Source organism: Acipenser ruthenus, chromosome 1 (assembly GCF_902713425.1).
Source record: "Acipenser ruthenus chromosome 1, fAciRut3.2 maternal haplotype, whole genome shotgun sequence".
NCBI lineage: Eukaryota > Metazoa > Chordata > Actinopteri > Acipenseriformes > Acipenseridae > Acipenser > Acipenser ruthenus.
The window spans coordinates 39,614,589-39,634,708 of NC_081189.1; the positions used below are offsets into that span (position 1 = coordinate 39,614,589).

A 20,120-nucleotide genomic window follows, 5' to 3' on the forward strand; every position below is an offset into this window, starting at 1 on the left:
GTGTGAGGGTGTATCAAATTAGACTGCAAGTGACAGTAAGTGCTCTGATTTAACTGATAGGCAATTTGAGTCTCATACAAAATGTACAACAATACATTTTCTGGATTTAGTTAAACTGTGGTAGTGTCAGCATGTTGGTCATTGTGTGCTCTGACTCTGTCTACATACATAAAAACATGCAAATACTGTACTGTAACATGTGAATAAATGGCCTCTGGTTTCCTGTAACTATAGCAACTCGGCCTACTGAAAAAGCATAACAGCACGTTATGCTGTGCTCTGTAGCTTAGCAACACGACAGTGGTGCACAGTTACTTAAGATGACCCCGGATACTCTGACTGACTGCATTGAAACTGTCACATAACAATTTTATTTTTCAACTGGAGTCCAAATTTCTGTAAGTTTTATTTAACAATGTGCCCTATTGAGGCAACATCTTTTAACGGCAGTTCTTTGAATAATGCAACAGGAACTCTGAAACTTCAAAGTTAGTAATCCAGTTGCTTCATACTCACACTGCAGCAGGATGACCCCGAGGCAGGCTTGGCAGAGGCGTTCCTGAGGGCAGAGAGGGTGCGGTCTGGACCCCAGGGTGGGAGGGAGGTGGAGGAGGAGCTACAGGTTTATTTATTCCAAGGTTAGGCACTGAAAGAAACAAAGACATTGTTATCAGATAATGAATGGAACACAATAAACAAAAGCACAGAATGCACAGTAGACCGTCGCTTATCTGGCAACGGTAGTCTGAACTGACATATCAAACAACTCTATTATAAAGAAATGCATGCTGGTAGCAGCTGTAGAAACCAAAGTGTATAAAACAGCTAGAGCTGTGTGTATTTTTCTCCAAAGGTTTTTTAATGATTTTTTTGATTTAATAAATTAGGACTGTTTTTTCAGAAGGATACTTCAAATTTGACCTAACGCTATTTCCACTTGCAATAGTGTAAGTGGGAATCTGCTGACAGAGATAACGACTCAGCAGACTGCAGTTGTAACGCTGCATGGGCGCCCAGCGACAACATTCTATGCATTTTCCATATATATATATATAATGACGAAAAACCACAATAAAATACTAATGAAGTAAACATGGGATTCAAATCAAAAAATAACAATTCAGACTAATTTATTTACAGTGTAATGGGTTTAAAAATGTTTTTAGTTTTGCATTTTTCTTAAGAAGTGCTAAGAGTGGGCCTTAGTGCCTAATTAAGCTGAACAGGTGGGCCTCAGTTATAAAAGTTTGTAGATGATATGCAAAACCAAGGTCCTGTCTGCTTTACCGCTGTTTAAAATCCCACAGCAGTGGCACTAATCTTGGTGCCTAGGCCTAACTAGCTTCACTTTCTTTTTTTACTCTGTGTTTTTATTATGCAACATTCAAACTCAAGACCCACTTGAAAACAGGAGGCTAAAATATTGAAATGAATAATATATCCCAGCAAGGGGAAAACATGTATCAATGGCTTCCAATAATTCATTATTTCAAACCGAAAGGAACTAAAAACTACATTAAGACGACAAAATGTTTGTGTTAGGCTTTCAAAAAGGTTATATTTAAAGATACAGATATGGTGGAATAACTCCATAAACATTCATATGAGTTACTCAGTAGGATTTAAGTGCTGTATTTAAACTAATTGAACTAAGTAACAAGCACATTAATACTTGCATTAATCCAAAATTGTTTTTGTCATTTGTTTTGTGGTACTGCTACTGCTGTTGGTTCTGCATATGTAGTACATTGTTTTGCCTCTGAAAAGCTGACTGATAGTTTTTTTTGGTTTGTTTTGTTTTCTCTCGCATCCATAATGTTTTAGAATTCTTTTTACATCCTAGTCTTGTATTTAATGTATTATGCATTGTTTTTCACTGTATTTCATGTACTATTCATTTTTCACTGTATTTAATGCATTATGCATTATTTTTTTTTGTTACTTTATCTTGTAAAGCGCTTTGTGATGGTGGTCCACTATGAAAGGCGTTATATAAAATAAAGATTGATTGATTGATTGATTGATTGAAATGAGTAAATAATTGGGATATATTCCTATAGATTCAGGTTAAGTAACTGGTTAATGGTCTACCCGTGCATCAACATGATCCCTTCAGCCAGTCTGATGATATGATGGTTATTTTTTTTGTGCTGCTGACAGCTGCTGGATTTATAACTTTTGCAAAATAATGTTTCAGTTGCTCGAACTGAGCAAGCTGTATAGAAACCAAAACTGTTTCCTCCCTATATTTTACATGTGTTGAAATGGTCGGACTGGTCCCTGACTGTCTCACCAGTGTGCTCCATAGAGAAGTTACACGTTATCATAAGTGTCATACAGCAAAGTGAAATCATAGTAAACCATAGCCACCGTCTCACCAGCGTGCTCCACAGAGAAGCTACACGTTATCATAAGCATCACAGAGCAAAGTGAAATCATAGTAAAGCATAGCTAAGGTGTGCTTAGGTGTGTTAAATAGACACTTGTATAGCCACTGGTGGAGAGTTGTAACTTCACCTATTTACAATATGATATGTGCTGCCTGCTTCTGACTATGCTGTGTCTGTACTGTCAACTGGTACCACAAACCATTCATTATCAATCAGTTCCTTTATTTAACCAGGTATAGTACAACCATTGATAGCAGGTTCACGTTCAGTGGTGACCAAGCCATAGCAATGGCACAGGTTATGACCCCTCGTAGTTTCTTTGTGCAGTTGCAGCATGAATCACAAATGTAAGGCACTAGTGGTCATATTGTCTGTAACACAGGAAACGAATGTACAGCTCTGGCTAAAAGTTTTGCATCACTCTATAGAATTAACACACTTTGCTTCATAGAGTTGAATAAGATATTAACATATTCAATTACTGTACTGCTATTATGGCTTCCGGTAGATTTTTGCGATATCATTTTGTAGTTTTTTATTATTATTGCTCAATTCTAAAATTCTAGGTGATGAAAAACTTTTTGTCCATAGCTGTAGTTGAATGTTTTAACACTTGTTTCAAAAGGTACATTTCAGGCTATTTATTATTAATACTAATAATATTAGTATTACATATTATATTTTCCAGTTTCTTTTACACAAACAGTAAAATTCAATTGAGAGAATGTAGCGAGGGAGTGTGGAGTTCTATATTGGGCCTTAACTGTCTTGCGAATTTGTGTCAGTTTCTGCACTCACCAAAAGCATAAAAGATCTGATAAAGCTTAGAGCTGGCTTGGTGTTAAATTACAGCCACAGTGTTGGCTAAATTCAGTCTTTTTTGATGATTAAAACACAGGCTAGTTTTTATAACATCACATAGTTAAGCAGAGTACGTTTAAATTAATCAGAAATAAAAAATGTAATTGTAACATTTGAAATAAATACAAAGTAAAATATAAAGTCTATTTTTTCCTGAGAATATATACAATAGTTAAAAAGGTGTTTACCAAGATGGTTAAAAGTTTAAACTATTAATTCACAGCCGTGTACTGTACATAATAAAACATTCTGATCCATATCATACAAAGTACACACTTATCCAATAAAAATAGCCTATATTATACAGCATCCAGTATCTCCTGTTAGTGGACAGTCCAGTATTTCAAGCCTGTTTCACATACCTTGGAATTATTTTAAAAATATGCAGTATGTATTTTTCTAACTCACAATTTTTTACAATAAAAAGTCTGCATTTCATTTGTGCAGTACATTATATTAATGTTTGACTTAAAGCAGTTACTTCCGCAATATTACTGTACAGTAGATATATGGTTTAGAGCTGAGTCAGCCACCACTTATAAATGACACGCAGGCAATAAAAAAGATGCTGTCATTTACTGTAACTGGCACACGGGGAACACAAAGCAGAATTTACAAAGCATTGTAACTTACAGCAAAATTCCATACACTTGTTCAGCAAAGCTACCATGACATCCAGCCACACTATGTGGAATATTAATGTTGTAATGTTATAAAAATACAGCTTTCATCTGCCCAACCTATCATTGGCTCCATGCAACTTGTGCAGAGGAATGCCCAATCCAAGTATTTCTATAGACAATAATAAGGTCTTAAAAAGGATGATTTACAGATAAGGAAGTTAAGCAGCCATTTTCTGCTGTAAATTTAATTTTTTCCACTGTTAAAAAAACAAAACAAACATGCAGGTTTTTATGCAAACTAACAGCAAAAGCTCTGTTAGCAAAATAAAGTGTATGAGGGCTTGTCATATTTGCATTCGGTTAAAGAAAAAATATGTCATTTCTTATTTCTGTTCTTTCTTAGTATTCTATAATCCTGTATTTTAAAGTGAAGGAAGTGTATTGATTTCACAACCAGACCCCCTCAAACGAAATCTTTCAAGAAGAAACACGTCTAAAATGTCAACGTTTACCAAAAAGAAAAACAGCCAACGCTAGAAATCAGAGATGATTAAAGTGGAAACACACTGTGGTGAAAAGCATTTCAAAATGTAGTGTTTTACATTTAACAATATGCCAGTGTGGAAGCAGCATGCTTTAAACATACACAGAAGAAACAGCTGCTTTGGAAATGTGATTTATACTATAACTGCTTATCTTTCAGTGCAAATGAAACTAAAAAGTAGTGGCTGTTAACTGTTAAATGGCACCTGTTTTCTGCATTCTGTGTAGTTCCAGTTCAGTGAACTGAACAGCCACAGAAGCCACCATGGTATGTATGGTTAAGATATTTGTAGAACGAATTACTGTTTCATGGTATTTTAGAGTATTTGAGAGTTTCTGTGTTAAGTAATGGGGGGGGGGGGGGGGGGGGGGGGGGTGTCATGTCCGATATTAACAAGTACTGCATTCTTTAGTACTACATTCTGTATTTTGATTGTGTTTACATTTGGTTGATAAATGATACAATTATAACAACTGATTAACAACAATCAATGTTAATCATCATATTAATGCAGCAATTAGACACCAGTACACACATTTACACATACAAAATATAAGATGGTATATTCTGCAGCAAATCCAGTACAGAATAGATACCTAGCTTAAGAAGAAAAAGAGAAAAAAAATATATAGCAAAAAGACTTACCAGCACTGGTGAACTCTGCTCCCTTTTTGAATTTCTCCAGGTTAACATTTGGAGGTCTGTTTGGTTTTGCCGGTGGACTCCCCAGTGCAAATATATTAGGCAAAGTATTTCGTTTAGGAGCAGATGGGTCTTTTTTCTTTTCACTGGTGCTGCCTGTTTTTTCCTGAATGCTGGGTTTTTTCGATATAAACTTAGGACCTGGAGGGGGACCCCCAGAATTCTGGTTTATTTTTGAAAGAAAAGCTTCCCGGGGGTGTATGGGTTTGTTGCTGCTTGTTGATGCTTCTTCCTTTTTGTTGTCAATGACTTTTGAATTGCTGCTTTCATTTGTAACAGGACCCCTATTCCTTGAATCCGCTGGTTTAAGGTTAACTCCTGGGAATGCCTTTGGCGTGGATTCTGTCACACTACTATCCTTCAATTGTTCTTGACGGACCTTGAACGAGCCCGGCTTTGGTTTGGGGGCAGAAGGGGGTTTTGGAGGAATGATGCTTTTTGTATTGCTATCATTGTTCTGAGAGTTTTCTGTAACCCACGGTGGCTTGGATCCAGAGGGAGGTTTTGGAAACAACGGTTTTGTCTCTTTTTCTGGCTGGTTCAGGTTGGTTGTCGGCTTAGGTACAAGTGGCTTTGGAAACATGGGTTTCGGTTCATTGTCCTTCTGCACCTCTGAAGGTTTACCATTAAACTGCGATTTAGGAAAAACAACTTTGCCTTCATTTTGAGTATTAATGTTGTTAAATTTATTTATTGCAGATTTAGGCTTTGGAAAATGTTCCTTGAGGTTTCTTTCACCCGGAAGTGACTTTACAGATCCCTTTGGAAACAATGGCTTTGGTTGAGATGGATTTCCTTGAAGACTGTTCTCTGTCTTTGGAGCTGTTAGTTTTTCAAGGGCCGCTTTTTTGGCTTGTAGTGAAGAGACAGGAGGATGGTCTGCGATTTTAGGCTGGCTGCCTTCACAGTTGAACCTGGCCATCATAGCCTTTACACCTGAGGCCTTGTCCTGTGCATAAAAAGGAAAGAAATGATAAGAAATAAAATTGAGAAGTGGCTATGAGTCTGTGAGATGTGCAGTGACTTCTGGTTTGAAAGTGACAGTGCTGCTGATTGGCAGCTGATATGTGTGTGTCTTCCTGTTACAAAACATGTTGCCTTTCGAGTTCAGTTGTGGTTACACCACTGTTTTGTATAAATTAGTAATCCACTGCTCATACTTTTTACTTTCAGAAGGCTAATGGGTATTCATTTTGTGCTGCAGTCTCTAATATGTTGTTTCAATTGATAAGTCATCTTGGCGGAAATAAAGGCAATTTGGTCAATGAAGTCAATTATTGAGCTTGTTTCCTTCTTTTTCTTACAGTTCATTTTCAGTATGGTAATAGCTTATGAATTTGTTACCATAGATGTTTATTGCAGCTGTCCAGACTCTAAATACTGCCAGTATTATATTTGATTTTGTTACACATGTTAAGCACATGGACATACTTCATGTGTGAGGCAATTACAATGTACTCGACAGAACAGTAGTTGATTACAACTGTAAAGTAAAATGGCTATTTAAATTAAAACACATAGAGGAGAGTAATTAGTTTTTCCTGCAGTAGGACTGAATCACAGTATGATAATACATTATTCCCATATAAACTGAAGTCTTTCATGCTTCATAAAGAAAGGGAAAAAAGAAATATAATTATTAGGGTGCTGGGTTTGTACGTAAACAGATGAACACATGTATGTTAAAGCTTAACTTTTCAACATCTCGCAATTTAGTTTACAAACCTAGGGGCCCAATTACATCTCAATTCTGTGCGCCGCCTTAGCTAGGTGGGATAAATGTTGATATTAAAACACAGATTTATAATGCTGTGGAATTGCTTGGTATCAAAACAAAAATTCAAGACACTGCATAAAGGGGAATTTGCATTTCTCTCATTTCAATATTGGAGCGTTCCAACTGGAGGCTGTATTTTGATCTTTGGCTATTGCATTAGTGAAGTGCAGCAAAAACAAAGTCTTTTTTCGTACTCTTTTTTTGCACATAAACTGTTTTTTTTTCCATTGCCTCTAAATGTATTTAATACCTAGGTTATCAACACAAACATAATGAATAAAGAAAAAAAAAACCCTGCAGTATGCCTATAAATAATACTTTTGTTTTTTAATTAAAATCAAGTAACACATTTTGTCCCCCTTCCCAAAAAAGTAAAATAAAATTTTATATATATATATAAATATATATCTTTGTTATTCATCTTTTCTACATTTGTGTGAATACCTATTATTATTCTAAAATGTTAAATCAATTTGGGGCTTGTATACTTCTATATGCTTCTACATACGTAAACATCTGGGCGAGATGCTTCAAATAATAAATTAGTATTTGGGAAGTTTCAGACCCTTCTTTTATTTCAGTAAAAGTTGGTCTGATTTGTGGAAATGGAAACCAATTCCCTCCCTAAAGGTAAAACATCCTGCATTATATTTATCCTACCATTTTGCTGAGTTTTAAATTTCAGGAATTGTTTGATTAAATGCGCGAGACAAACCCGCAAACTGGAAAACTGCACAATTTTTGTAGGTTCTCAGAATGCACACCCATCTTGGTTTTAGATTTAATCTGCCCCCTAGTTAACATCCATTCAGTTTGTACCAAAGATCTGTCTCATTGAGTTTTCTTCAATTTAAAAAAAAGAAAGAATAGCAGCACTTTCCCATTAAAATAATATACACCAAGACTTTAAAAAATGTACCTACCTCTTATTAGCATAACATTCTCACAACATAGGACACATTGTTTAGCAGTCTTTATTTTCATGATGACTCCACTTAAGCCAGTGGTTGTCTTTCCACATTATTTATACTTACTGTGTTAACAGGACCAACCTAAGGCTAAGATGGGAACCTTTTACTTATAACGTGCTTCATTTTGCTCTTATCTGCCCCCTATTTTACTGCATTTAATCCTGTACTACAGAATACTGTAATCTGCCAAGTGTTTAACCTGTAGTACTTTGTATTTAATCACATCCTGATGTAACTATCACTATTATCTGCTGTATTATTGAATTGTGGTTTGTCACACTTGTACTTTGCTTGAACAAAAGTTATTGTATTTCTTGCTCTTATTGTATTACTTGTATTGTAACACTTGAAATGTATTTGCTTACGATTGTAAGTCGCCCTGGATAAGGGCGTCTGCTAAGAAATAAATAATGATAATAATAATAATAATAATAATAATAATAATAATAATAACACTGGAAGTGAACTTACATTGTGGCAAAAATTGACTTTACCTTGAATCAAAGTTAAAATAAAGCTTAATAAACAAGTGCATCCTGGGAGCACAACATAACAGACTACCAACAGCTATATAATAAAGAAGACAAGGATTTCATAAAGCATGATAGAGTGTTATTAAGATATTAAGTAAGAAAAATTATTGAGAAGGTTCTGGCTCGTATAATGGAGGCTACTGCAAATGAAAGAGGAAGAACAGAGCTATGAGCCACATAAGAACAACTGTTAAATGCAATCTGTTTTTTAATTTGTTTTTTAAGGTGGAGCTGTACTGTTTATTGTAGTCATCACCAAATAGTTTCCCGTGGGCAGAGAGGTATTGTAAATACATGTAATCACAGGTACAATACAACTGGTCTGCCCTCTAAAATACATATTTAGCATAACTTTAACTTTAACCTCTGTTTAAAAAAAAATCTTAACAGAAGCCTCTATGTCCACACTGTATAAGTAAAGTGAGAAGCATCTGCAAAACTTTTTTTTTTTTTTATCAAATGTAATGGCTCAAAATAGGCTAAAACATGCATGTTTTATTGGACAATGTTTATCAGGCAAGCAAGCAGAATCCTTCAGTACACATTTCACTTGAAATACTGTATAAATTATAATATTCACCAACAAATATGAATATGTACCATAATAAGATGGTTTATATTGCATATGTGCATGTATTATAAACATGGTACAGTTGTTTAAATCTACTACGATTGATTAAAATATAAACATTATTATTATTATTATTATTATTATTATTATTATTATTATTATTTTTATTATTATTATTATTATTATTATTATTACTGTTGTACAGTATTATAAAAAAATACTGACAACCCATTCCCTTACAACTATTGTGTAACAATGCTGTTTTCTCTCTCTTTATTTTATTTGCTGAAAGATAACTCTTTCTTTTGGCCTCTACCTTCTGATACCTTGTGTTATCTGTTACAGTATTTGTTTAACTATCATCACCCTTTTCCCACTCGTCTTCTTAGTTGACTTACCTTGCCTTTTCTGCTGTCTTGCTTGCTGCTCTGTCAACTATGCTCCTCCAAGCCTCTACTGCCTGCATCTGTCTACTCTACCCTTTCACAGATACTGTACTCCTGCAGGAAACAAAGCCCTCGCCTGATGCTAGCTGTTAAAGTGTTGCTTAACACTGTAATCAAAGCTCATATTTTAAATTCTGTATTATAATAATTATGAATACATTACTAATCAAAACCCCACTGGTGCTTCTCATCTTACTGTAAGATACACATTTCTAAAACAATATTACCCATAAAAAACCATAGTTCTGTACTTACTATTGAAATAATTGCAGATTCAGCCAAGTGATAACTGTTTTTTTCCTCATTTATATCTATAAAGGGAAGTGCTTGCAACTTCAGCACACAGGATATAGTTACACATAGTTCTGGTAAAGAAATACAGGAAGTATCAGAAGGAGGAATTTGCACCTACTGTAACTTTAAAAGTTTTATAGGGACTCTATATCTCTTTGTGGATTGCTCTCCATTTACAATAAAACCTCAATGGAAATATAATAATACCTTTATCTAACAACTTTATGGGCCACCATCACAAAGCACTTTACAGAAGTAGGCTGTGAACTTTGCATTATATGCAGTCACTTACAATAGGACATTGATTTAACATTTCATCTGCAGGATGGAGCACCAGTAACTTGCTCAGGGTCACACAGTGAGTCAGTCAGTGGCAGAGGTGGGATTTGAACTGGTGACCTTCTGATTACAAGCCCTGGACTTTAACCACTGGACCACACTGCCTCCGGTTTAAGAAATAGCAAATCTTACCACCTCATGTCCACAACACTACTCCAAAGGGGAGACAGGCCAAACACCACCTCACACCACACCAATGCCCATAAAGCAGCAAAATAAAGCCTACCCAAACCCAACACTGGTTTTCACTGGTTTTCACTGGTTTTAGGCTGCAGAAGCTGTCCCAGTCAGTGGCAGTTATAAGCAAGTTTGACTGTAAAGCAATTACATATTCATTAATGGGCACTAAAGTGTTTATTTAGTAGAAGGCCAGGAATGTTTTGCTTATTAATGTTCCAGCTCTTAAACATGAGGCACATTTCTATGTCCGTCTAGGTATCTATCACAAACCAATAGGGATAAGATGACAGAATTAGTACTTGAGTGAAAATTATTGATCCTTTGCTTGTATCACAGTCGCTAATAGCAAACAGAGTGCATTTCCGAGAATAGCCTGTGCTGCAGCCTGCCAAGTTCATAACCAGCTTACTAACATAACTATATGTATGCTGGGATAAAGGCCACTTACTCCAATTGATGTGCTGCCAATAGTTTATTTTGTCAGGTTATTGTCAATAGACCTTTAAGGTAGTTGCAAACCTCTAAACCAGTGGTCAGCAATTACATTTGATTGCTGGCCAAATGACCTGTGGGCAGCCGAAGAGCGGGCCACTTGTAATACCCCCCCCCCCCCCCCCCCCCCCCCTCGGCCCCTGCCAAAGGCCAAAAAATGTGTTGTAGTGTGGCACAAGCCATACTGGCTCATCAAGAAAGAAAGCCGGTCAAGCTGGTTTAAAATAAACCAAAAAGTAATAATTTCGAAAGTACGTCTTTGTAACCTCCAATAAAATATTAGTAAAAATAATATAGCATCTGTAATGTATCTATTATGAGACAAATTTGTTTAACATTCTGATATGTTTTAAGTGAAACGTAACTCAAAATAACACCTAACCATGACAGACTTTATTGTACAGCTGAAAGACAATTTCAGTGCTCGCTTTGACAACTTCAGCATTCCCAGGCATGCAATCGTTTTTGTCCGTGATCTGTTTTCAATTAACCCCGATGGTGATTTCTTGTCCCATGCAAAGCAAGTGCTTCCCGCAATCGACGAAGCAACAACTAGAACTAGTAGAATATTTGCAGGCATCGTCACTGCTGAAAACTGAATTCATTAACAAAACAAATCTGGAATAATTCTGGTCCGCCTATAAATGTCCAGACAACTACACGACCATGAAGAAGCTGGCTCTGCTTTGGATCTACTTACATATGTGAAGCATCTTATTCCACAATGAATGCAACATTAAAAACAGATACACAAAACAGGCTGACACAAGAATCTTTGGAGGACTGCCTACGTATCACCGTCACGTCTATCACACTTGCTGTTCTAAAAGTGCAATTTTTCTCATTAAATTTGTCGTAACAGAATGAAGCATTTACAATAAAAATGTATGCTACTTTTGAATTGCGTTTTATGTTATTATGCGTTCCTGTCTATCATATGAGGATTCCAGTAGCGAATAAGATCTTATGAAAGAGAAAGAAATGTTTCACACACTTTGAAAACTTATTGTTAGGAACATTTTCAAGCACAACAAGATACTCATTTACTTAAATACTGTAAAACATTCTATCATTGTTCCCTTTTGGAGTCTATGTTAGAAAATGTTTAAGGGCTGCTGTTTAGATTATTCAAATTGAACCCAATGAGTGGGTGTTAGGGTTGGATGTTTTGAAAATGTAAACCTTGCTCACAACCAGTGTAGGAGTTTCTCTCATCAGCAATGTGCGTAAAGTCCATGAAGTACACTCATAAAAGCGTAGGTATGAAAAAAAATGCAAAAACTGGTAGTAGGCCCTCAGTTTGGCACAAAATTTTTTACTTCAATTACATACTTCCCACTTCTAAAAATATCAACTTCCTATGTGATTTCACAAATGGTGCTGAATTTGTGTTCATTAACCTATGAAACAAAATCCCTTAATATAACAGTGCTATTCCCTAATCTACCCTTCTTATTTGAGTTCCTTACAGGTGTGTGGCAATTTTGAGACTGTGCTAACATGTTTAAGGACATACCAGAATCATACCATTAATGAAAATCACAATTTAAGTCTCCATCGCTTTCCCTGATATACAGCCTATACACTCATAATGGTAATCAGTAGATATTTCATTCAGGACATTTTCTTTTTCAGATGAAACATATTTTAGAAAAAGAACACAATGGGGAAGTTTCCATGAAAAAAGAAAAATAAGTCTCACCTCTATTTTAATAGTACATTTCAGGTAGTGGGTGTTTCCATGTAGTTTTCTTTTACCCAGAGAAATTCTCCTTCCAAATGCAAATAACCTAATTAATATTAAAATACGGGAGGGTATATTTAAATATTTCTGTCTCAGTTCCAATTTGACCTTATATATTGATATCGTACAGCTTTCTTGACTGCATATATATGTTTGTTATAAACCTATTATACACGTACATATATAATGGTATACACATTTTGCTACAGAACCATAGCTTCAGCAATTCGGAACCTTACAGTCTACAAATGGTGCTAAAATACCAGCTAATGATATAAAAATGTCAAAATGTACATTTTTAAAATATTGGTAGTAAATATACAATAGACTACCCTACTCGCCTGCATTTTCCACTACATAATATTCTTATTCTCATACTACTACTACTACTACTACTAATAATAATAATAATAATCATAATAATAATAACCTGAATCTGAATTCCGCAGGGACAGTGCAGGGCTCTCGCCAGTAGATTGTGGTTATATATATCGTAGCATTGCAAAAATGGATACCACTGTCAGCCGTGGTCCACGCTAAAATAATAAAATAAACTAATTACGTAAATCTACCATTACCCTGTTACTCTATTCACTCTCTCTAATCTTTATAGTCTCCGCTCTCGCAGAATAAGAAAAATTACAGAAACACATAACAAACAGACAGTAAGTCTTGCTGCAGTGCAAATCCCCGGGTCGTACCACAGCTCCCCCATCAGAGCTCCCAAAAACTACCCAGGATTTGGTGCTATCGTCGGGGCCTTGAGAACGATGGTGGCTCTGGCCTCCCAGCAGCTGCTGCTGATGTACTCAGCCCTGAGAGAACTGGAGCCTCCTGGTAGGGGAAAATCTGGGGTGAAAGGAGGGGCAATCCTCTGAGGGGTAGTTGGACTATGTAGATCACCTCACTGATCCTCTCCAGGACCCGGCAAGGCCTGCAACCATCAACTTGTACCTGGAAAAAGCGTGGGCCGCCTCCAGGTGGTCCTGCAGCCTGCTGGTGAACCCGGCTGCTGGCCGAACACCATCTCAGCTGGGGTGTGGAGCCCACTGGGCTGCATGAGATGGAGTCCTGCACTGCTGTCCGGCAGACTAACAAGACCAGGGGTAGGTGGGTGTCCCAGTCGCGTCGGTGGCTGGCAGTGCTGATGGCAAGCTGTACAGTGATGGTGTGGCTGAACCGTTCCACAAGACCATCACTGTAGGGGTGGAGCGGAGTGATGCAGGTCTTGTGGATGTTAAACCTCTTGCACATCTCGGCAAACATCTGAGACTCAAAATTGCAAACCGAGTTCCTGGGGGACCCCAAACCGACTGAAAAACCCCTTCCGCAAGGCGTTGACCACCGTCTCAGCTTTTTCGTCAGGCAGAGGGAACACTTCAGGTCACTTTGTGAAATACTCCCTGGCCACTAGAATGAACCTGATCCCCCTGTCCGACCACGGGAATGGCCCCAGTATATCGAGCCAACCCTATCCATGGGCCCGCTGACAGTAAACTGCTCCAATCCTCTCCCTGGCCCCTCAACTCCCCCTCTCAAGCGCCCCTCTTGGTGCAGTGCCCACAGCCGTGCATACTGCAGGGACGGCAGGACAGGGTGTCCGCGTTGGCATGGCGAGCTCCAGCCCAGTGCTGGATGGTGAAGTTGAAGTGCTGGAGCTGCTCTATCCAGCGGCTGACCTGTCCCTCCAGTTCTCTAAAAGTCGTGAGCCATTGGAGGGCTCACGATGAAGAGGAGCCTGCAGAGGTAGTGGCGGAAGTGACTGACCGCCGTGACCGCCGTGACCGCCACGACCACTGCGACCACCCCAGTAGCTCCCGCCTAATCACACAGTAGCACCGCTCCGCTGTCCCTCAGGCCCGGGCAGGGACAGGACAGCGCAAATCCCCTCATTGCTGGTGTCGGTGTCCAGGAGGAACTGGGTCAGGGCCTCCTGGAGGGCATCAAAGACAGCCTGTCACTCCTTAGTCCAGGCGAAGGGTTCCCCCTTCCGCAGGAGCTGGTGTAGCTGAGAGGCGATGCTGGTGAACCCCCGTATGAAGTGCTGGTAATAGGAGGGGAGGGCCAGAAACCCTCGCAGCTGTCTCTGGTCGGTGGGCATGGGCCACTCCCTCACTGTAGTCACCTTAGCAGGTTATGTTCTGATCCCCTCTCCTCCCAACTCTATGGCCCAGAAAAGTGACCTCTAGCTGCATGAACCGGCACTTATCGGGATGAAGCTTTAGCCCAGCTGCAACAAGCATGCATTCCAGCACTCTCCTGAGGGTGTCCGGGGCAGACTGGAGGAAGGTTCCATGCATCAGATCATCCAGGTAGACCAGACACTCGTGAGGCGGGACATCGACCAGGACTTTCTCCATGAGCTGCTCAAAGGTGGCAGGAGCATTGCAGAGCATGAATGGTATGACCTGGAACTGCCAGAGTGCCCATGTCCCATGTCCAGCCAACTCACGACCCTCAGCTCAGAGACTAGCTCCTCCAGCCTCTTCTACAACTCTCAGCGGTGGTGAAACTGTCATCTCTGTCCGCTCCTGCTTCACTTTCTGAGGCATACGCTCCATGTTCCTGCTTCTGACACCAGTGTAGCGTTGCGTGAAAATAAAAGCAGGTTCACACACAGGCAGTTTTCTGGTTTGTTAGCACAGACAAAAATTGATTTCCATTACACGAGAGTAAATGTTAAAACTTCATGCTGATTTGAACTCGGCTCTCGCCAAGATAAGCACCAACTAAGACGTAGCTTTACAGTAAACTAATGTGATCCATATGTGTCTCCATCCATTTACGTTTCCTTCCATATGATGATGTAGATATCCTCCTGTCTGGTGTTAATGCTAGTGTAATGCTGGCTCCAGGGATCAGCTTATTTTGCCTCCCTGGCACATCAGCACACACACAACGGCTGTGATGCTGGCTCCGGGGATCAACCACAGTGCGGCCTCCCCAGCGCATCAGCATGACATCCATCTGGATTGAGCTAAGTAGGGTACATCTCTGGGGTTTTCAAGTGGGCACCTTCCATCCTCAGTGTTTAGTCGACTAGCCCACGACACCTAAAGAGGGCTCGACGGTGATTCTGGCGTCCCAGCATCACCCCCCTCCGTACCCCACTCAACTCAGCCCAGCTTACTTACCTGTACATCAGCGTTTCTTTCTTTCTATTGTGCTTGAGATCCCCAGCCAGAATCTTTCAGTCTCAACCACAGCCAGTTGCTGCTCCTCTCTGCTGCTTCAGATAAGTTCTTCACTGTGCGACGCAACTCTTGGCCACTGAATCCGATGTCTCTGAGAAACCGGGTTGTAGAGTGTGCCACAAATCCTCGACAACCCACTTCCACTGGGTAAACCCGAACTCTCCATCCTCGCTGTTCCGCTTCAGTGGCTAGTTGAGCATACCGCAGTTTCTTCCTCTCATACGCCTCATCTACAGCATCCTCCCATGGCACTGTTAACTCTACCAGGTGAACAAGGCGTGCTGATCCAGACCACAAGACAATATCTGGTCGAAGGTTAGTGGTGGCAATCTCAGGTGGAAAAATAAGCTGTTGACCAACATCTGCCAGCATTTTCCAGTCTCTAGCAGCTTCCAGTTGTCCTGGGCGAGGATTGGTTTTGACACCTTTTCTTGGTGGTTGCTCTCCTGGGCGGAGGAATGTTGTCTTTTGTGTGTAATGTTTTGATGGAACAGGTGACAACTTATTGGTCATGTTACGCTTGTCTTCCAATGCTAAGGCCAAACATCGCAGCACCTGGTCATGGCGCCAAGTAAACCGTCCTTGGCTAAGAGCCACCTTACATCCTGTCAAAATGTGCCTTAATGTTGCAGGTGATGAACACAAAGGACATGAGGGATCCTCTCCTACCCAGAGGTTTAGGTTCTGTGGTGATGGGAGAACATCATATGTTGACCTGATGAGGAAACTGATCCTGCTCTGTTCCATTGACCATAGGTCTTGCCAGCCAATCTTGCGTTGTTCCACACTCTCCCATCTCATCCATTCTCCCTGCTTGGCCTGGGAAATGGCCTTTATACACCTCATCCTCTCCTCCTGCTTTTGCACCTCGTTGACTACCAGCTTCCTCCTTTGAGCTGGGGCTGCCTTGTGCCATGTAGGAGGAGCTGAACTGAAACCAATACCCCCTCTTCCATGCTGAACTTGCCCCATGATATCACCAATTCGAAGGGCAGCCTTTGCATCTTCCACAGCTTTCTTTGCCGCCCACTTTCTTCCAGTTTTCAACACAGGTGCTGCCTCCCTTACGCATTTATCGCGTGACTCTACTAATGTCATTTCCAGTCTGACCTTGGCGCACTTAAACTGCTCGGTTAGAGCAGAGACTGGTAGCTGCAGTATTCATTTACCATAAAGTCCCACTCTGCTGAGGCAGCATGGAACTCCCAACCATTTCCTGATGTATGAACTGATTAAAGCTTCCAGCTTCTCTACTGTTGTCAAAGAAACCTCGTACACAGTCAGTGGCCACAGCAACCTCGGCAGTAGACCAAACTGAAAGCACCAGAGTTTTAGTTTACCTGGTAGAGCGCAGCTGTCTATGCTCTTCAACCCTTCCACTGCTTGTTGTCTAACTTCTCCCACACGAACTGTGTCCTTTAGATCCCCGTCGTACCATCTCCCAAGACTCTTCACTGGCTTCTCAGACACTGTTGGTATTGCCTCACCATTAATGAAGAATGTTTTATCTACTACTTTGCCTTTAATTATAGAGATGCTCCTTGATTTAGTGGGCTTGAATTGCATTCGTGCCCATTCAATGTTATTGGTTAATTTGCCCAATAATCGATTAGTTCAGGCTACTGTTGTAGTCATGGTTGTCATGTCATCCATGTATGCTCGAATTGGTGGTAGTCGCATTCCAGAAGCCAAGCGCTCTCCTCCTACTACCCATTTTGATGCCCTAATGATTACTTCCATTGCCATGGTAAAAGCCAGTGGAGAAATGGTGCATCCTGCCATTATTCCAACCTCTAGGCATTGCCATGTAGTGCTGAATTCTGAAGTTGAAAAAATGAATTGCAAATCTCCAAAATAGGCTTTCACTAAATTTGTTATTGTCATCGGTACACTGAAAAAATCAAATGCTGCCCAAAGTAGTTCATGTGGCACTGAACCATATGCATTAGCCAAATCCAGGAATGTCACATGGAGCTCCTTCCTCTCCTTTTTAGCTGATTGAATTTGTTGCCAGATCACATTGATGTGTTCTAAGCAACCTGGGAAACCTGGAATGCCCGCTTTTTGTATTGAAGTGTCAATGAAGCAGTTCTTTAATAGGTAAGCTGACAATCTCTGAGCAATAATGCTGAAGAAAACCACTGTCAGCCGTGGTCCATGCCAAAATTCTAAAATAAACTAATTATGTAAATTTAGCATTACCCTGTTACTCTGTTCACTCTAATCTTTTTTTTGGCTCTGCTCTCGTCTCTGTCCAACTAGTACTCCCCTGTGCCCTACATATGCCCGCCCCTTTTATACTCCTGCCACCTGCCAGCGTCCACAAACCCTGGGCATGCAATAGCTAACCCCAGCCCTGGCTAATATCTCGGGGGCTGGACCCAGACAGGCGGACATCTGTGCCCCCCCTCACCCCCCCACCCCACGCTAGTTAGTAGCGTGGAACCGCAAAATAAGAGAAATTACAGCATGTCTTGTGTGTTATGTCTTGCAGCAAGCTGATGTTAAGCCCTGTATTTGTCTTTTTGAACAAATTCATTTAAAACAAATCTTCCTCACGGTTTAAGAAATTTTACTTCAACAGTAGGTGGACGCTCAAGCCTGGTGCTGTCGGTAGCCCGCAGTAATAATAAAGCCACTGCCAACGAATTCCAAGCTATGCTAATTTAATACATATTGGGGATACAAACTTGACTTTTTTGGTCCTGGTTGGGGGTACAAACTTGACTTTTTTGTCCTTGGTAGGTGTCCATGATAGATGCTACTTAAGGCTAGTGTACAGTGTATTGCAGCTTGTAGCTAAGGAACAGAAAAGTCTAACTTAAAGCAATTGGCTATCCGATCACCAAACACGAAGATAACAAAAGTGTAAAAGGAAGAAAAAAATATCTGTGCTTTGCAAAGGGCTTCGTTATTTATTTATTTATGTATGTATGTATGTGTTGCAAAAGGCTGCATTTTTTATTTTTAGTAGCTTTGGTATTTCTTATAAAACAACCAAACTATAAACCAATATAATTTTATGAGTCAAATGGCAACAATTTGAAAGGTTGAATAAAGGGTGTTACATAAATAAATAAAAAAATACCTTGTGCTTATGTCATGGCTACTTCCAGCAGATCTCAGATAATAAAGGATTGCTTGGTAAGGCCTTTACTATAATAGAAAGTTGCGCGAAGTTATGTCACAAACTGGATGTTCACTGCTGAAGATTTGTAATCATAAAGTACGGCTTCCGGACATGTTTCCATGCAAAAAAGCCTTAGTTTTTGGTCAATTGTATGGGTTTTTAGTGTGAGAAGGTGATTTGCCCAGCATTTAAATTCTTTATAATGTTTTAGATGCGCACTTCCTATAGTGTGTGGAATGTCACATAAATCATGACAGTGAAGAGAGTATCGGCTTTCAAAGCTGGGTGCAAAAACAGCCTTTGAGTAATATGTCCTTATTAATGTGCCTCATACATTATTGTAAGTTTATTATGTTTGTGACAAGACAAGTGGAGTTCCCCTCAACGATTAACATCATTACAAACTGAAACAGATAATTAGACCTAGTTTCCACTAGGAATAATTTCCAAGCTTAAGGCGTGTTCCTCTAACAGAATTCTGCTCCCTTCTCTCATATCCAATCCAGAGGCTGCTGTAAAAACTTTATCCAGCAGAGAGCAGTGTGATGCAAGATTATCATCTCCCTATTTCGGAGAAAGAAGAGAAACCCCCTAAAACAGGAAGTACAGTACAATAATAGAACACTTGCTAATACTGTTTGTGGTGCTTTCCACAAAACAGTCTGGTCTTTCTTTTTTTCATGTCTGCTAAATTCAATCAAAAGTCTCAGTTAACATACTGCTCTAGTGCAAAATGTTTACTATTAACTTTAATGTTGTAAAACCTTTGAAGGTTTGTGGATACAGGTGCAGGAGTGATGCAGTGTGTGATTAAACAGACAAGAGAGTTATAATCCGGTTGGAAAAGGGGCTTTATTATATCCAGGTCTGGTGACCAAATAATAGGACCCAGGCAATACACAACAATGTGTACTGCACGGAGTAAATAACAATGGGTTGCAGTCCCAAACAATAAACACAAAATATCCGCCCCACAATAATACTAACAGAGTCACCAGTCCTGGGTGCTTGCAGTGGTGCTCGTGGTGGGTGATACAGTTTATTTAGTGACAGTAGTGCAGTGCTGTTCTGGCTTTGTGCTGGCCCTTGGCTACAGCTTCGGAATCGTGTTAACCGTCTAGTAATTTACAAACAAGACAAATTACACACAAACAAACAAAACACTCACGGTACTGTTATTTCTCATGTGGTCTCTCATAGTCCTTCCAGGTTCAAAACACAAACCAAAGCGAAGGAACAGATTGTGTTTCTCTGTCCTCTTTTATGCCGTCACACATAACCCCTTGGTAAACGAGTGCAACCGCCCCTCCAATCTGCGGCTGCCACGTC

At 39.7% G+C, this 20,120-nt stretch overlaps 1 protein-coding gene across 3 annotated transcripts in view; it reads right to left on the reverse strand.

The window, feature by feature from the left end:
• LOC117420389 (FYN-binding protein 1-like) overlaps window positions 1-20,120 on the reverse strand; it is a 69,084-nt gene that overhangs the window by 25,712 nt on the left and 23,252 nt on the right. For 2 of the 3 annotated variants that reach the window (XM_059025053.1, XM_059025041.1), the window contains exons 2-3: window positions 5,064-6,069; window positions 517-646 (exon numbers count right to left, since the gene is read on the reverse strand). In XM_059025053.1, coding sequence (XP_058881036.1) covers window positions 517-646; window positions 5,064-6,069 — 1,136 coding nt within the window. Of the gene's footprint in view, window positions 1-516; window positions 647-5,063; window positions 6,070-9,370; window positions 9,660-20,120 lie in introns of those variants that run through there. The other variant, XM_059025046.1, reaches the window with a different exon arrangement.